The 18,426-nt window shown below is 52.1% G+C and overlaps 1 protein-coding gene across 1 annotated transcript in view; it reads right to left on the bottom strand.

Moving 5' to 3' along the window:
* Positions 1-18,426, bottom strand: part of ZNF687 (zinc finger protein 687) — a 33,646-nt gene that overhangs the window by 3,192 nt on the left and 12,028 nt on the right. Inside the window, exons 2-7 of the mRNA XM_053369902.1 lie at positions 10,691-12,894; positions 9,449-9,627; positions 7,220-7,396; positions 5,542-5,704; positions 3,094-3,411; positions 2,157-2,269 (exon numbers count right to left, since the gene is read on the bottom strand). Of these exons, the coding sequence (XP_053225877.1) occupies positions 2,157-2,269; positions 3,094-3,411; positions 5,542-5,704; positions 7,220-7,396; positions 9,449-9,627; positions 10,691-12,894 (3,154 nt within the window). The remainder of the gene's footprint in view (positions 1-2,156; positions 2,270-3,093; positions 3,412-5,541; positions 5,705-7,219; positions 7,397-9,448; positions 9,628-10,690; positions 12,895-18,426) is intronic.

Here is an 18,426-nt window from a genome sequence, read left to right as displayed (position 1 = left end):
ACAAGGAGCCTCTGTTCCCCTTACAAGATCTACCGTATTTTTCGCACGATTGGACGCACCGGACCATAGGACGCACGTAGTTTTCAGGGGGGGAAATCAAGGAAAAAATATGATTCCCCCCCCCCCCAGCTCTGGGAGCAGTGGGCAGGCTGCACGCAGCCTGTGCGCTACTCCAAGACCTTCTCCCTGCTTTTGCGGGAGGTGGCAGAATTCCCCCACCTCCCGCAAAAGCCCACAGGAGCCCCGCGTGACTCCTGCGGGCTTTTCGACCAGGAGGGAGAAGGGACTGAAACGGCCCGTCAGTCCCTTCTCCCTCCTTGGGGAAAAGCCCCCAAGAACCGCTCGCTCTTTAAAGGCTGTGCGGCTCCTGCGGGCTTTTCTAGGAGGTGGGGGAATTCCTAGAAAAGCCAGCAAAGCCGTGCAGCCCCTTTAAAGAGCGCACGGCTTTTGCCTGCTTTTGCGGGAGGTGGGGGAATTCCCCCATCTCCCCCAAAAGCCCACAGGAGGGTTGGAGAGTAGCGGGAAGGCGTCGCACGCCTTCCCGCTGCCCCCCAATCTCTGGGGCTGGCGATGGGGGAAGCGCTTTTTTCCCCACCGCCAGCCTCGAAGCCGGGTTGGAGAGTAGCGGGAAGGCGTTGCGCGCCTTCCTGCTGCCCCCCATCCTCTGGGGCTGGCGACGGGGGAAGCCCTGCTTTCCCCACCGCCAGCCTCAAACCCGGGTTGGAGAGTAGCGGGAAGGCGTTGCGCGCCTTCCTGCTGCCCCCCATCCTCTGGGGCTGGCGATGGGGGAAGCGCTGCTTTCCCCACCGCCAGCCTCCAACCCGGGTTGGAGAGTAGCGGGAAGGCATCGCTGCCTTCCCGCTGCCCCCCAATCTCTGGGGCTGGCGATGGGGGAAGCGCTGCTTTCCCCACCGCCAGCCTCCAACCCGGGTTGGAGAGTAGCGGGAAGGCATCGCTGCCTTCCCGCTGCCCCCCAATCTCTGGGGCTGGCGATGGGGGAAGCGCTGCTTTCCCCACCGCCAGCCTCAAACCCGGGTTGGAGAGTAGCGGGAAGGCATCGCTGCCTTCCCGCTGCCCCCCAATCTCTGGGGCTGGCGATGGGGGAAGCGCTGCTTTCCCCACCGCCAGCCTCAAACCCGGGTTGGAGAGTAGCGGGAAGGCATCGCTGCCTTCCCGCTGCCCCCCAATCTCTGGGGCTGGCGATGGGGGAAGCGCTGCTTTCCCCACCGCCAGCCTCAAACCCGGGTTGGAGAGTAGCGGGAAGGCATCGCTGCCTTCCCGCTGCCCCCCAATCTCTGGGGCTGGCGATGGGGGAAGCGCTGCTTTCCCCACCGCCAGCCTCAAACCCGGGTTGGAGAGTAGCGGGAAGGCATCGCTGCCTTCCCGCTGCCCCCCAATCTCTGGGGCTGGCGATGGGGGAAGCGCTGCTTTCCCCACCGCCAGCCTCAAACCCGGGTTGGAGAGTAGCGGGAAGGCATCGCTGCCTTCCCGCTGCCCCCCAATCTCTGGGGCTGGCGATGGGGGAAGCGCTGCTTTCCCCACCGCCAGCCTCAAACCCGGGTTGGAGAGTAGCGGGAAGGCATCGCTGCCTTCCCGCTGCCCCCCAATCTCTGGGGCTGGCGATGGGGGAAGCGCTGCTTTCCCCACCGCCAGCCTCCAACCCGGGTTGGAGAGTAGCGGGAAGGCATCGCTGCCTTCCCGCTGCCCCCCAATCTCTGGGGCTGGCGATGGGGGAAGCGCTGCTTTCCCCACCGCCAGCCTCAAACCCGGGTTGGAGAGTAGCGGGAAGGCATCGCTGCCTTCCCGCTGCCCCCCAATCTCTGGGGCTGGCGATGGGGGAAGCGCTGCTTTCCCCACCGCCAGCCTCAAACCCGGGTTGGAGAGTAGCGGGAAGGCATCGCTGCCTTCCCGCTGCCCCCCAATCTCTGGGGCTGGCGATGGGGGAAGCGCTGCTTTCCCCACCGCCAGCCTCAAACCCGGGTTGCTGAATCAATGCCACAGAAGCAAACATAAACACATACTGCCTGATTTTGCAGCAGAGGGCGCAACACACCCACAGGAAAGATGGAGTGCGTGGACACACACACACACACACACAACATGCTGCCTAACTCGCCAACCAGCCCAGAGGCCAGGAGGATGGGCTCCTTCCATACCGGCAGGGGTAGACACGTTTGATGCCCTCGTGGTTCACACGGACGTGTCTCCGGAGGCTGGGGTAGGAGCAGAAGGATCTCTCGCACAGGTGGCATGGGAACTTCTTTACGCACTGTGGGGCGGGGGGTGGGCGGGCAGGGGAAGACAGAGAAGCCACAGAAAGAAACTCGGGTCAAAAGAAGTGCAAACGCCACCACCAGCATCAAAGCCCGACCCTCAAGTCCTCTAAACCCTCAAGTCCTCTAAACCCAGCATCCACAAGCGTAATATTTTTTGTTGCAATTCTCCCCTCTGCTTCCATCCCACAACCTGTAAGCTCTTGGAGAGGCAGAGACCTGCCTCGTACCTGATTCAGTACAGTGTAACGGGGAAGAGGAGAGTTGTGACCCTTTTGAGGTACCCCCCAGCCCCTGGCCAAATTCTGTGCGACTGCCATATAACTTAGGGAACAGGCTGTACTACCAAAATGATTAAGGTTTTAAATGACAATTTTAGGTTATATTTTAGTGATCAAGATTTAATATATATTTTTAACTGCCGCTATATCTGAATTGTCTGTTATATCCAACTGCATTTCAATGTATTCCTGTTGTGTTTTATGATTTTCCTGATATTGTAAGGGAGTAAGTGGAACTGGTCTGTGACCGTAATAATAAAATTCTATCCCCAAGCCCCTTCATTTTCCTCCCGTGTCTTTTGAGTTTTAGATTGTGAGCCTCCTCGGGGCAGAGACCTGTTTTTCTGTTCTTAGCAGAGCACACAGAGGGGCATGACATTATAGGAACGAATGAGTTTCCTCCGCCATGAAATTCTGTCCTTTATGCCTCGCAGGTGCCACTCAAGATACTTCTCCCTGGGCCTTTTAAACCCAGAGATGCTGGTGACGGTCCCCCCCCCCTGCCATCATCCCCTTGCCTCCCGCAGCTCCTCCCTCACCTTCCCGTGGATCTTCTTCATGTGCAGGACATACTCGTCCCGCTCTGGGAACCAGGAGTGGCAGATCCCGCAGGTGCAGCCGTTGCTCCGGGAGCGCCCTCCGCTCTCTGACTTGCGCTGGAAGCGGCCCCGCTTGCTCTTCCGCAGCTCCGGGGAGCTGGGCGGCTCCTCGTCTTCCGAAGAGGACGACGACGACTCCGAGAGCTTGGAGACGGGCGGCGGGGGCTCCTCTTCGGCCGGCTCCTGCTTGGGGGTGAGCGGGGCAGCAACTGGCTTCTTGGCAGGGTCCTCTTTGGGTTTCTGGGGCTGGTGGGTGCTCTGGCGCCGGGAGGGAAGGAGAGGCAAAAGGTTCAGAGAAGGGCAACAAAAACCACTGAGGGGATGGAGCGGATTCCCCTATGAAGAACAGGGGCAGCTTCTGAGGGCTTTTCAGTTTGGAGTCAAGGCGGGGGAGAAATGATAAGAGATTTATAAAATGATGTGCGGCATAGAGAAAGGCTTTCCTCTCTCTCTCATAACACTAGACTTCAGGAACGTCCAGTGAAGCTGAATGTTGGAAGATTCAGGATAGTCAAAAGAAAATAATTCTTCACAGAGCACATAGTTAAAGTCAGGAGGCCGTGATGGCCACTAACGATACGATAATCTTTATTGTCACTGTCCCATACAGAACAACGAAATTGAAAAATCTACATAAGACGTTCAAAACCCAACAAACTTGCTATCCCAACCTGGTTAGCCCTCTAAAAACTCTGATACCCCATTTCTAAATACAATATACTCCCATACAGACTCCTTACAATGCATTTAAAACCAAAATTGCATTTGGGTAGAAACTGTTTCTCAGGCGGCTAGTCCTAGTCTTTATAACCCTGGACCTTCTTCCAGAAGGCAGAAGCTGAAAGAAATCATTTCCAGGGTGCACACTATCCTGCACTATCTCTGCAGCTTTCTTATGGCACCTGGAAGTGTAGATTTGATCCAAGGTGGGAAGAGCGCACCCAATTATTCTCTCCGCAGTCTTTATAACATGGATGGCTTCAAAAGAGGATTAGGCAAATTCATGGAGGAGAAGGGTATCAATGGCTACTAGTCATGCTGACTGTTCTCTGCCTCCCATGTTTAGAGACAGCAATCCCAGTTGTTGTAAACTACAGGAGAGGGGAAGGGGCTCTTGTGCTTGAATCCTGTTTGTGGGTTCCCCGCAGACATCTAGTTGGCTGCTGTGAGAATGGGTTGCTGGACTAGACAGGCCACTGGCCTGATCTAGCAGGCTCTTCTTATGAGTCTTATGAGAAAGCGACTGGACTGGTCAACATCATTTCCCAGCTTCACTTCATGGCTGGGCAGCAGGCGAGTGGAGGGGCTCTTTGCATGCAAGGCAGACGCCCTGCCAGCTGCACCCCTTCCCCAAAGTTAAGTCTCTTTTCTGAGGTCTGAGCAGCTCTTGCTCACTCTTCTACTCTTATCTTTGTAAACAAGAGGACCAGTAATTTCTCTCTCTCTTTTTTTTAATGAAAGCTGCAGTGCTTGGGAGCCAGGATTTTGCAGCCAATGGCCGTGAGGATTAGAAGGAACGAAAGCTATGGTTCTCAGGGACCTGAAAACAGTTATCATATTCCTTTTCTGTGCTGTTGCTGTGGTATACTGCAACACACATGCAGTTCCTGCCTAGAGTGCTATTCCCCAGAGCAGAAGTCAGCAAAAAAAATTTAGGCTGGTCCACTGTTGCTCAGACCTTGTGGTGGCCCAGAGAAGTGGTGCGGAGGGGGGCTGGAAGAAGAGGTGAGGGGGGCAAGTTCTCCTCCTCTCCACCTCCAGCCGCTGCGCTTACCTTTCCTGGGGCTGCCACCACCACCACCACTGCTGCTTCTCGTGAGTAGGCAGAGTGAGCTCATCCGCTCCGCTCTCTGGCCCACAGGAGCACCAGGGCGGCAGTGGCAGAGGGAAGATGAGCAGTGCGGAAGGGCTGGCTCCGGAGAGGGGCTGCTTAAAATGGCACTCAGCCAGCTCAGCCCAGCCCCCTTCCTCCTCTAGGCAGGGCAGGGAGAAGCCAGGAGGAGGGAGGGAGGAGTGGCTGCCGCGGTGTGTGTGTGTGTGTGTGTGTGTGTGTGGGAATGGAATGGCACAGGGGAAAAAAGGGGCAGCCCGAACGACCAGAGTCCCCACGCCGATCCACTGACAGTCCGTGGGCCAGATCCTGAAGGCAATTGGGCCTGATCCGGCCCGTGGGCCTTAGTTTGCTGACCCCTGTCCTAGAGGGATGAAATCATTTCCTTCTCCCTGTTGGATTGATGGCTCATGCTACCCATTCCCAAAGTAAGTGAAACAGCTCCCTCAACCGAAAACAGCCAAAGTGGAACTAGACCAGGTGTGAGGAAACAGGAAGTGAGCAATTACCGATCCCCCTCCCAACTCTTCCCTCTTCTACCCCACAAGGCCACTCACCTTCAGGTGCTCCAGCATCGTACGCTTCTGGGCGAAAAGAAGAGGGCAGTCGGGGCACTTGAAGACACTGACCCTCTGGTTGAGCAGGTGCTGGTCAAAGTGGGAGGAGAGCAAGGGCTTGTGGGTAAAGACCGTGTCGCACATGGCACACTTGAAGATCATCCTGGAGAGGATGAAAGGAACAGGAGGGCTTTCAGGAAGGAACTGACCTGCTCTGCGGCACAGCAGGAATCAGCCGGGGTGCAAGACAAAATAAGGACCCAGGAGGCACCTGCTGGGTCAGGCCAGTGACCCCTCTAGTCCTGCATCCTGTTCTCACAGCGGCTGAGCAGATGCCTCTTTTGGGAAACCCACAGGCAGGATTCGAACAGAAGAGCCCTCTTCCCTCCTGCAGTTTCCAGCAACCAGGATTCAGAAGCATCGCTGCCTCAAACTGGGGAGGCAAACGGGTAGCCTCTTCTCAGTGAATTTGTCTAATCCTGTGGGAGGGAGTTCCGTCGTTTTAACTATGCGCTGAAATGAAGCAGTGCTTCCTTTTATCCGTCCTGAATTGGGGTGTGGGACAAGGTGAGGTTCCGGCTGGATGCAAGGCCGGGTTCAGGCTTTGCTCTGAGGAAACCCAGAGCTCTGAAGTCGTTCCAGCAATGGAGAAAACTGAAACCGACAAGCCCTTTTATAGGAGGAGCATCAGGCACAGCCAAATTGTTAGGACCGCCTGTGCTTCAATATGCTCTTTTGCTCAAAAGGGGCCTGGGGTTCTCTGGGAGCCTCCCACTCCAGCAGAGGGAAGGAGGCTCAGGGCTTGCGCACAACATGGCAAGGCCACACGTTTGGCCCAGGGCGCCACTGTCCCCACCAACTCACTGTCTCTGGGTCTGCGTGCCCTTCCTGTTCAGGTTAAGAGCCTTTGCCTCTGTCACCTGATGAAGAAGGGTCTGGATCCTGGTCCCAAACAGGTCGGAGGGGCTGGGGAGCGCTTGTTCCTGTGGCTCAGAAGGCCAAGAAGAAGCCCTGCTTCCCCTATGGGAGAGTGGGAGTGGGAGAGTTTCATTTTTTGTTTAAACAATTTACTTTGTGCTTTCACCCTGCATTTTTACGTTGAGAACTGCCCTGAGATCTTCAGATGAAAGGAGGTATATAAATTTAATTAACAACAACAACAATAATAATAATAGTGAAATAGACGTGATGGCTCTACCCTGCCTCCATGGTTGTTTGGTTGTAAGTCACTTTGGGTTGCCTTGGGCAAGATAACGCGACTAACAAATTTAATAAATATTAAATTAAATTAATGCTTCTGAACACCAACTGCTGCTGTGCTTGGGTCCTGCTTCTGGGCTTCCAATTAGGGCATCTGGTTGGCCACGCTGAGAACAGGATACTGGACCAGATGAGCCCCTTTCTGGCCTGATCCAGCAGGGGTCTTCTTACATCTTCTTATGAAGATGATGGGGGTTAAAAGTCCATCATCTGGAGGCCCAAAGGCTCCCTCCCCATGATCAAGCCCTCCTTCCGCTCTAGTCATTTTTTTGACAGATGCACAGGGTTGTGGCCAACTATGTCCCACTCACAGTAGAGTTGTGCCCATTAATTTCAGTGGGTCAGCTCTGAGTAGCGCTAGCACTGGACACAACCCAGACACACACACACACACACACACACACACACGCCATCTCACTTGGACTGCTGGTTGCTGAAGCCTGGGTGCTGGGTGTAAATATGGGCATGAGCGCTGGGTGCTGACTTGAACGCCATGGGGCAGATGGGGCACTTGTGGAACACCTCGCAGTGAGACGTCTGGATGTGGGACTTGATGGAGTTCACTCCGCCAAAGACGACCGAGCAGCTTGGGCACCTGAGGACGAGAACCGGGACGTCTTACTGATCAATACACCTACCTGCCCATCACTAAAAACATTCCCTGGGCAGCTTACCAAAACAAAACAATGATTAAAACTGAAACACGTGAGAATAAAAATCAACAATAAAGGCGTAAAAGGTTGCAGCCGATGCTCAGAGAAGACCCACTGAAATTAATAAATCTAAGACATTGTTATTTATGCATGCCAAATTATATCCATTTTGATTAAACATTACAGTTAACGTAGTAATACTTTTGGGGTGTTACAATGTTTTGAACAGCTTTGGGTACCAAATTTGTAGAAAACGTAGTCTATAAATAAAATAGTAATTAACAACCTTCATTAACGACAATGGGCCTGCTCTGCATTGGGAAGACCCTAAAGGAAAATATTCCTAGCCGTGAGAGGTGGCAGCCTGGTTTCAAGACGCAGACAGACACAGAGAGAGAGAGAGAGAGAGAGAGAAGGAAAAAGGATTCATTTTTGCTGACGAGACCACACAGAAGGTGGCACCTGAGCCTCTCTGGGGAGGCTGACTGAAAAGGAGCTACCTGCCTTCTTTACTTGGTGGAAATGACCAGAGAAAGCTTTGGAGGGGGGAAGCAGGGCCATTCTATTTGACAGTAAAAGTTGGCATCCCAAGTTAAGGACTGGCTGAAAAAGCCCTCCAAACAGTATCAAAGGTTCTCACAACCTTCTCCAGGCTCTTGCGGCAGGAAAAAGTTCTTAAGAAAACAACCACTTCCAAGGCCATAAACTGGAAAATATGGTGTGATGGCAGCTGCGCCCCACTTCCTGAGTTCTACCTGGATGTTGGAGAAAGGGGAAAAGGCCCATCCTGCCAGATCCTGAACAGAATAGATGGCCCAGCCTTCCTGCTCCCCCTTTACAAAAAGACAGAAGGACCAGGGGGCACTGAGCAGAGATGATCTGAAGGCAGAGGAGGCCCGGTAAGTGAAAGGAAATGAATTGATAATACAGTGATACCTCGGTTTACAAACTTAATCTGTTCCGGAAGTCCATTCTTAAACCGAATCCAGAAGTCCATTCTTAAACCGAATCCATTCTTAAACCAAGGTGCGCTTTCCCTAATGAGGCCTCCCACTGCCAGTGCCCTTCCACCGTTCAGCTACCGTTTGTAAACTGAGGTAAAGTTCACAAACTGGAACACTACTTCCGGTTTTGCGGAGTTCATAAAGCGAACAGTTCTTAAACAGGACTATTTGTAAACTGAGGTACCACTGTAATAATAATAACTGGTGGCCACTTGGAAACCATATGTACAATGTCACCAGGTTCCATGATGGAAGAAAGGCATGAATAAATAAGTAAGGCTGTGGAGGAGAGCCAAAATATCGCGCCAGCATCTTAGGCTCCATCGCCACCCAGACATGGAACATACAATGATCAAAAATGGGAAGCGGGAGCTACAGCAAAGCTTGCTTAATTCTCACATCACCATTTTGACCTCCACTCCATGGATAGGTAAAGGTAAAGGGACCCCTGACCATTAGGTCCAGTCGTGGCCGACTCTGGGGTTGCAGCGCTCATCTCGCTTTATTGGCTGAGGGAGCCGGCGTAAAACTTCCAGGTAATGTGGCCATCATGACTAAGCTGCTTCTGGCGAACCAGAGCAGCGCACGGAAACGCCGTTTACCTTCCTGCCAGAACGGACCTATTTATCTACTTGCACTTTGAGGTGCTTTTGAACTGCTAGGTTGACAGGAGCAGGGACCGAGCAATGGGAGCTCACCCCGTCGCGGGGATTTGAACCGCCAACCTTCTGATCGGCAAGTCCTAGGCTCTCTGGTTTAACCCACAGCGCCACCCGTGTGCCATTACCACTCCATGGATGCACCACTCTGAAATCAGGGGTGAGTGGGAAAAGCACTCTCAGCTTGGTCCCAAGTTCAGATTCCTGTGTCAGCGGCCGAATCATTAAAACAGGAATTAACTTTATCCATGCTGGGCGACAGAGCTAAAAAAAAGGGGGGGGGGAAGGAGTCTGCCTTTCGGGTTTCCACTCACACTCAAGACACCCCTACCTGTAGCCTATCCTCCGGGAGAAATGGAGGCAGGCTTCCTTCAGGTGGGCCTCAAAGTTGGCCAAGAGGAAGTTGCCCCCGCACTCAGGGCAGACGTGAGGCGGGCGGTTCTTGTGCATGCGCTGGTGGGCGCCGAAGCTGCACCGGTTGGGCATAATCATGGGGCAGGCGTTGCACACCTTTGGGAAGGAGTAAAAAGAACGGTTAGTTTACGTTGGATAAGGCAGGCAGAGGGAGGGAGGGAAGGTGTAACGAGTGCTAACTCTGCCACTGGCAAGGAAGTGCAGAAACTGTGCCCTGGAATCAGGGCTTTGCCAATGAAAGAATGGCAGCTCGGTGCCAAATCACCTGTTCAATCCTTGTTGCCTCCAGGTGGGTCTAGGATTGCCCTCTGCCCGAAAGCCTGCAGAGCCGCTTCCAGTAAGTGAGGACAATACTCAGCTGAAATGGGGAGGAAGACTCTCAACCTGACCTACCTCCCGGGGTTCTTGTGAGGACAAGATAGGGGGGGGAGAGAACCCACATACACCATCTTGAGCTCCTTGGTAGGAAAAAGTGGATCCACCCCCATCGTTCTGCCCGGACACTGAGGTCCAGCGCCAAGGGCCTTCTGGCGGTTCCCTCGCTGCGAGAAGTGAGGTTACAGGGAACCAGGCAGAGGGCCTTCTCGGTGGTGGCACCCGCCCTGTGGAACGCCTTCCCACCAGATGTCAAAGACAACTACCAAACTTTTAGAAGACACCTGAAGGCAGCCCTGTTTAGGGAAGATTTTCATGTTTAATAGGTTATTGCATTTTAACCCAGCCAGATGGGCGGGGTATAAATTATTATTATTATTATTATTATTATTATTATTATTATTATTATTATTATTAAATGCAACACATAAATGTCACAAGGGCTATTACACGGAAGAGGGAGCAAGCTTGTTTTCTCCTGTTCTAGGGGTCAGGACTCAAACCAATGGCTTCAAGTTGCAAGAAAGGAGATTCTGACTAAAAATTAGGAAGACCTTTCTGACAGTGACAGCTGTTTGACAGTGCAAAGGTCTCCCTTGGAAGGTCGTGGACTCTCCTTCCTTGCAGGTTTTGAAGCTGAGGGTGGGTGGCCATCTGACATGGGTGCTTTAGCTGAGATTCCGACATTGCAAGGGGCTGGACTAGATGGGTCCCTCCAACTCTATCACCCTATGCCAATAATAGTAACAGAATACCACCCTGACGGCATTCCGAGCGCCCTCACCGTGGAGGTGGAAGCTGTGGCTTGCTGGAAGTGGGCTGCGAGGCCGGCTTTGTCCTTGCAGGGCTCCTTGCACTCCAGGCACTGGCAGGAGTTGGTAGTGGCCTGCTCGGCGCTGCCGTTCAAGGGGAGGACGGGCGGGTCGTGCGTGGCCGCCCCGCTGGCCGTGCCTTCTTGGGCGACGGCGGCCGCCGCGGCCTTGCTGGCGTTCAGGGAAGCCAGGGAGACCAGCGGGGTGATGTCGGGCTGCCCGATCATCTGGTCCAGCGCGATGGGCCGCATGACCAGGTGGGAGCACTGCATGACCAGGCCCTTGTCCTTGTGCTCGCGGGCGTGGAGGAGCAGGCTGCACTTGTTGAAGAAGACCAGGCGCTTGGTGCAGTGGTTGCAGGTCACCTCGATGCGCATGCTGCGCCGGTCGTAGTGCCGTGCCAGGCTCTTCTCCAGGGCGAAGGCGTCTCCGCACTCCAGGCACCGGTACCCAAGCGGCGGGAGGGTCAGGCTGGAGTCCGCCGGGGGCGCCAGGTTGGGCTTGTACATGGGCAGCAGGTTCTTGCTGTTCAGGATCTTGTTGAAGGCCTCGACCAGGCTGGACTGGCTGCGGGAGATGACCGTGCCGGCCACGGTGGGCGAGGACTTCTGGGACTGCTGCATCACCACCACCGTGGTGCCGTTGACCTTCTGGCTGGCGCCGCCCGCCTGGGCCGCCGCCGCCACCACGCCAGCCTTGGGGAGGGCCTGCGGCACCAGGCTGACGATGTTCTTGGCCATGGCCTTGCTGGGCAGCACCACTGCCTTCTGCTGGGCCACGCTGGCGGCCATCAGCATGGCGCTGCTGGCGTTCTGGATAGTGGAGACGGGCAGCACTGTCCCTTTGATCTTGGTCCCGTCCCCCAGCTGCACGCTGACCACTTTGGGCCCCTCCACAACCTTCGCGGGGCTGGCGGCCACCGCTTTGGGGCTGGGAGTCCCGGCGGCCCCTTCTTCCTTTTCCGCAGAGGCGGGGGGCACAGTGTCCTCGGCAGGAGCGGCCTCTTGCGAGTCGTGCTCTGAAGGTGGCTTGGCGGCTCCCGGCTCCATGTCGGAGGAGACCCTGGTGACCGTCCTGGTGATGCTTCCGGTGGGAGTCTTGATGGTCTTGATCCTCACTTTCAGGGGCCGCGAAGAATTGGACGAGGGGGAACCAGCACTCTCGTCCTCATCCTCTTCCTCGCTGGACGCATCCGGCAGGCACTGCACAGGCTTCTCGATGGGCTCCTCCTTCAGGGTCCCGACGCTGGAATGTTTTGGGGAGCTGGAGGGCCCGGGGCTTGCTTCTGCCTCCGGTGAAGAGCTTTTGAAGAGTGAGTCCCTGGGGCTGGAGGGAGAGTGCTTGACCTCTGGGGTGCCGTGGGAGCCGACGCAGAGGTTTGCGTCTGAGCCCGGCCAGGGTGCTATGGGGGAACCGTCTGTAGGGTAGCAAATAGGACCGGGCTTCGGGCAGCCCAGTGGACTGGCCCCCTGGCAGGGCGTCTCGCAATCGGACTCCTGTTTGATGGCTGGGGGCACCGGGGGAGCAGCAGGGGTTGGAGCGAGACCCACACCTCCACCGGCTGGGCATCCTTCAAAGGACTGTGGGAATGTTGGAGGGAGGGGCCCTGCGGCCTCCCCTGCCGACAGCTCGTGGCAGGCCAGCGGGGGGACCGAAGGAAGCACGTGGGGCGGGGAGAGGGGCCCCTTCTCCTTGGGCTTGCATTCTCGCGGCTGGTCAATGAGGTTAGCCTCACTGTCCTCAGGAGGGTCGGGGCTGAAGTGGGAAAAGATGTCCAGGCTTTTGGCCCCCTTTTCTTTGGGGGTCCAACACTCTCCGTTGGTGGTCGACACCCCTTCTGTGGGGCGCGTGGGGGAGGAATGGAGCGCCTCGGGGGCAGAGAAGCCGTTCTGCAGCAGGCGCGGCCCGACGACGTGGCTGTCTTTGACGCGTCCGTCCACGGGCTCCAGCTGCTCGGGGCAGACGGTGTTCTTCACTATGACACTGACCGTGGTGATGTCGGCGTGAGGGAGGACGTGTTCGGGGGCCACCGCCTCCACAGGGATGGGCTTGATGTGTGCCTCCGCCTCCTCGTGGATGGCCTCGTTGGTGTCGATGTCGGGAATGTCAAAAGCCGCCAGGAGGTCGTCAAAGTCTGGGGTTTTCATGTCGCCCATGGCGAAGGATTCAGAAAGCTCTGGAAGGCAAGGAGGGAAAGGAAAACAGTTGCTCTTTCATAGAAAGACAGGTAGCTCTCATGTTCATAGACTATCTAGCTCAGTAGTATTGTCTAAAACAATATTTTCCAAACTTGGGTCTCCAGCTGTTTATGAACTACAATTCCTTTAAAAATATATATATTTATAATACACATATAATTGACTTCTCCCCCCTTTTTGTGGTTTCTTTTTACTTTAAGTTTTCATACTGCATTTTCCACATTACTCCATCTTTAAGTTATTATTTAGTTCCTCTTAAAAAAATATTTAACTGCTTGTTTTATATTAACCCTGCTAATGAGCTTCTTTGCAGACATGTGTTTTTCAAATATTCCACAAATTTCCTCCAATCTTTAAAATCTTCTTCTTCTTCTTGGTTTCTAATTACACCCATTGATCTTACCATTTTGGCATAATCCATTAATTTAATTAGCCACTCTTCCTTGATTGCTACTACATCTTCTTTCCATCTCTGGGCAAAAACCATTCTAGCTGCAGTTGTAGCATACATAAACAATTTGGTCTTTTGGGATCTCAGTATCTAGAACCCCTAGAAGAAAAACTTCTGGTTGATTTTTTTTTTTAAAAAAAAGATCTTAAAACATTTTCTCCAATTCCTTATAAATAATTCCCCATAAAGCTTTTACTTTCTTATAGTAACACCACATATGGTAGGAAGTACCTTCTTTTTCTTTACATTTCTAGCATGTGTTTGATTTTGATTTATTCATTTTTGCCAATCTACTAGGAGTTAAATACCATCCGTACTTCATTTTCATGTAGTTTTCTTTCAGCGTATAATACGCTGCAAACTTTAGGTCTACATCCCACAACTTCACCTATGCAGCCATTTCAATATTATGGCCTACAATTCCTATAATCCCTGACCACTGGTCCTGCTAGCTAGGGATGATGGGAGCTGTAGTCCAAAAACAGCTGGAGACCCATGTTTGGGAAACACTGTTCTAAAAGAAAATATTCCATAAGCCGAAAGAATATCAATTTCTCCAAAAGGAAAAAGGCTTGGGGGGAAATCCTCCATTCAAATGTGTACCCCACCCCGCCGGCAAGGTCTTTACATCTTTACCTATGACAAGGCTCCCCATACACAAAATGGGACAATTTAAACATTCCCCACCACTTTGTAACCCACCCGAACACATGAAGTGGCCAGTTCCCAGGCAAGTATGGTCCTGGGAAACACACAATGCTAGCTAGATGGGGACACTGAGTCACTCCATTGGCTCAGCAACATTTGGCGCCTCTTCCCCTTTAACTTTTTCCATCCCAGTTGGTCACTATAATGACTTGTAACTAAACTTGCGCCTGAGCTTATTTCCTCCTCCCACCCAATCCACTTTTCCTTTTGTGCTGTGACTTTTTTCAGATTGTGAGCCTGAGGGAGGGACTTCACATTGTTGTGTGGTTGTTGTTTTTAGTGGTTTGTAAACTACTATAGTAAGTTTTTTCTGGTTGAAGAGCTGTTTTTTAAAAAAAAAATATTAAGAAGTTTTGGGACAACCCAGTGAATGTTCTGGTTACTCCAAAATGCACCGCCTACTCTAAGCTGTAATTAAATTGCCTCCTATAGTAGGGTAAGGTAGAACTTGTCATTAATATGCCACTGTTTGAGCGTTTTATGTGTTTTGCCCATTGATTTTAAATTTTCTGGTTTTAAAATGCTTTTATGGGTTGCATTTTATCTTGGTCAAGTCGTTTGGAGAATTTTTCTTTGCATAAAACAACTGATTAATTTAATAAATAATAACAGTAGTAGATGTAATAAGAAATAGCTAAGTATGCATCGGTTTAGGCCTGGATTTAGGCCTGGATGGGATACCGCATAAATGGCTCTGAGCTGCCTGTTTTCAGTAACTATGCAGGATATATTAATTACAAAAAGTACAGCAGGCAGATAAGCAAAAATCACTGAGCTTCAGGTACTCCCAGCTTTCAAACTTCCTACGCAAAGAAACACGAAATCTGCTTTCTTATTATCTGCGCATGTTCCGTTGAGCCAAGTCACAGTGACGCCTGTCCTGTCTCATGTGGCTGTTATCAAGTTTGGCAAAAGTCACCCTTGTGCAGGGACATCCTTGAGTGTGGCATTGAAGAAACTAAAACTAATTAAAAGGAAAAAGCTGCGCGCTTGGACATGAACCTTTCGGTGTGTGGAAAGACGCACACATTTTAAAAAAATGGCAAGCGGGCAAGTTTCAGAGGCAGAACTCACGCGTAATGCGTGCCATGGTTTGCTTCATTCAAAACAAACCGTGATGTGAAGCGACGGTTTGCTTATTAAGGTAAAGGGACTCCTGACCATTAGGTCCAGTCGTTGCTGACTCTGGGGTTGCAGCACTCATCTCGCTTTCCTGGCCAAGAGAGCCAGCATACAGCTTCCGGGTCATGTGGCCAGCATGACTATGCCGCTTCTGGCAAACCAGAGCAGCGCATGGAAATGCCATTTACCTTCCCGCCGGAGCGATACCTATTTATCTACTTGCACTTTGACGTGCTTTCAAACTGCTAGGTTGGCAAGAGCAGGGACCAAGCAACAAGAGCTCACCCCATCGTGGGGATTCGAACCGCCGACCTTCTGATCAGCAAGTCCTAGGTTCTGTGGTTTAATCCACAGCGCCACCCGCGTCCCTTGGTTTGCTTATTATGGCTTACCAAATGTGGCTTATTTGGGGCAAAACATGGCATGATGGCCGGTTAAAACTTGTTGCTGCTCCCACCGGCTAGGGAAGAGCAAAGAATAGGCAGTGATCTCAGCGTCCACAGTAAACCATTAACTCTGGTGACGTGACAACGGTTCGGCTTTCAAGAGGGAGAATATTTTGCTTTCAAAGGGAATGAATGGGGCAGGCCCTGAGGGGCTGGCAAGGTCTGTGTTATGGAGTGAACAAGGACTTGTTTATTTTTGCATTTACATTTCTATGCCACCTTTCCTCTGGAGGTGGTGCACACGGTTGCCCACTCCTTTTTTAAATCGTACAACAGCCCTGGGAGGTAGAGATGGCAACTTGGCCATAGCCAAATGGGGATTTGAACCCCCGTCTCCCAAGTCCTTGGCACCCCCACGCCTGAAGATGTGTTATTGAAGCAAGATACGGTTGCTGACAAAAACCACAGACAGAAACCTCAGAGAAAAAAGCCAGGAATTCAAGATGGAGACGGGTTTGCTCAACCTGATAGCAACCTCGGCAAAAAAGCAAGCCAACAAAGAAATGAATCACAAAAGCCTATTTTGCTTCACGCTTTGGTGGGGACCGACATATTGCTTCGGCGAATAAACAAGCCAATAAATATTAATTTTTTTAAAAAAACCTCTTCTGTTCCGTGCTTCAGCGACTAAGACACTGAGGAAATCTTTCTCAAGCCAGGTGGCCAGAGAGGTGGCATTTTTGCTGAAGCCCTTTTTTAAATTTTTATTTTAGTTTCTGGTTTTCTCCAATTTGAGGGGTCATTTCAAGAAACAGCTATTTTGAAGAGAGAGAAAAGGTGGGGGGGGGGAGACAGCTTTTCCTTTTCTTTTCCTGACTGACAAGAGAGATTTTCCTGCACGTATGTTTTACTTCTGAAGGGAGAGGAGATATAGGCTCAATTTTTCTGTCAGACAAAGCTTTCCCTGGGCATGAACTGGGGAAATGGCTTCCCGGGCCCCCCAGACCCGTCTGTCATGGAGGCCAACTGAAACGGCTGCTTTGCCAATAACTACGTGACACGAAGGGATCAGCTTCTGAGGGGGAGAAGGAAGGGGAGGGAAAGGCTTTCACAAGAGGCGGACGGCCGCGTCTCCTGTTGTGCTAGGCCAGGAGAGCGTGGCTCAGATGAAAGGGGCCGGGAGGCCTAGGACAAGGCCCAGACCAGGCCCCGGAGTAGGAAGCCGCTCCCCTCGTGTTGGCTTGCCACCGGCATGGCAGGGGAAGCTTCCTCTGGGCAGAAATGGAGGAGGAAAGGCTTCTTCAGTGGGTTACGTTGCAGCAAGTCAGGCTGCTGTTAAAAGTGTCGAGGGGAAGAAGGCTGAAGGGAAAAAAGATGGCCGCCCTCCCGCTCCCCGGCCACCCTCCGCTATTTCAGCCTGTCTAAACGGTTTTAAAGCAAGCCCTTCTTTTAAACAAAATGTTTTGCTGCCTGAGGAATAGGCCAGGGGTGATTTGGGGGCACTTCCAGGCAACCTGTTTTACTGAGCATGAGGGTAGTCTCCCTTCCCGCACCGTGACACAGGTTTGTTCACACATGACACCGAACACAGGCACAAGTCTTTGCATGCGCTTACTGCGTGCACAGCTACACATGCACACGAAAGCTTATACAGTGGTACCTCTGGTTGCGAATGGGATCCGTTCCGGAGCCCCGTTCGCAACCTGAAAGGAATGCAATCCGTGTCTGCGCACACGCGGGTCAGGATTTGTCGCTTCTGCGCATGACGTCATTTTGCGCATCTGCGCACGTGCAAGTGGCGAAACCCAGGAGTAACCCTTTCTGGTACTTCGAGGTCGCCGTGGGACACAACCTGAAAAAACGTATCATGAAGCAAGCTTAACAAGAGGTATGACTGTCCCCAGAACAAACTTAGTTGGTCTCTAAGGTGCTACTGGACAATTTTTATTTTTTTTAAAATTTTGACTCACAATGCGTTACATGCAAACAACTGTACGAGTGTGCCGGTTGACTCCATGGTACGCAGGCACACTCACTGAATGTGAACATCCCCAGGGAGACAATCCAACAGGTGAAGCTCACCCCGCTTTGCAACTCTTTTGCATTGGGAAAAGCCGCTCATGGTGAATTTCTGTTACATAGCAGTTTGAAAGGCTCAGGAATTCTGCCAGGAAGGGGGAAATAAAAGGAGGCAACCCTAGCTGGCCCTGATGGTGTCATTAAAAAAATAAAATAAAATGCAACAAGGTTCAAGATTCACACAAACACAAAGACTGCTTGATGATAATGATGCCCTCTGTGTCGCAGGGGGTTGGGATAGATGACCCTCGGGATCCCTCCCAACCCAACAATTCGATGATGCAGGGCTAAAGGTAGCCTTTGAATATCTAGTGTCACAGATATGATTTGGTGGGGTCCTTGAGAGAAGGGAGAGGGAGATGAGTTATAAAGAGCAGCACATCACAAATCTCCCCCTCCAAGATCCATTTCTGACATACCCCAACCTGGAACTGCTAGCCAGCACTCGCAAAAGAAAACATAAAATTGTGTCCCCACCAACAACACACAACTCAGTACAGCTAAAGGCCATGCATCCTGCAACGTCAGAAAAGTATGGTATAGAAATTTAATTTTTAAAAAATCTATGGCCTTTTTAATTAGGGAGGGGGTGTATTGTTTTTGTTTGTTACTGTGTTATGTATTTTTGAGTTTTTCTACTGTAAACCGCCCTGTGATCCTAGGATGAAGGGCGGTATAGAATCTGAATTAATAAATTAAATAAAGTAACATGCTACAGGTCCCTAGACTATGCCACATTGAGGACACCAGGTAAAGAGCCAATG

This window comes from Podarcis raffonei, chromosome 16, assembly GCF_027172205.1.
Source record: "Podarcis raffonei isolate rPodRaf1 chromosome 16, rPodRaf1.pri, whole genome shotgun sequence".
Taxonomy (NCBI): Eukaryota; Metazoa; Chordata; class Lepidosauria; order Squamata; family Lacertidae; genus Podarcis; species Podarcis raffonei.
Note: the sequence above shows the minus strand (reverse complement) of the source record. Positions and strands in the feature narration are given on the sequence as shown.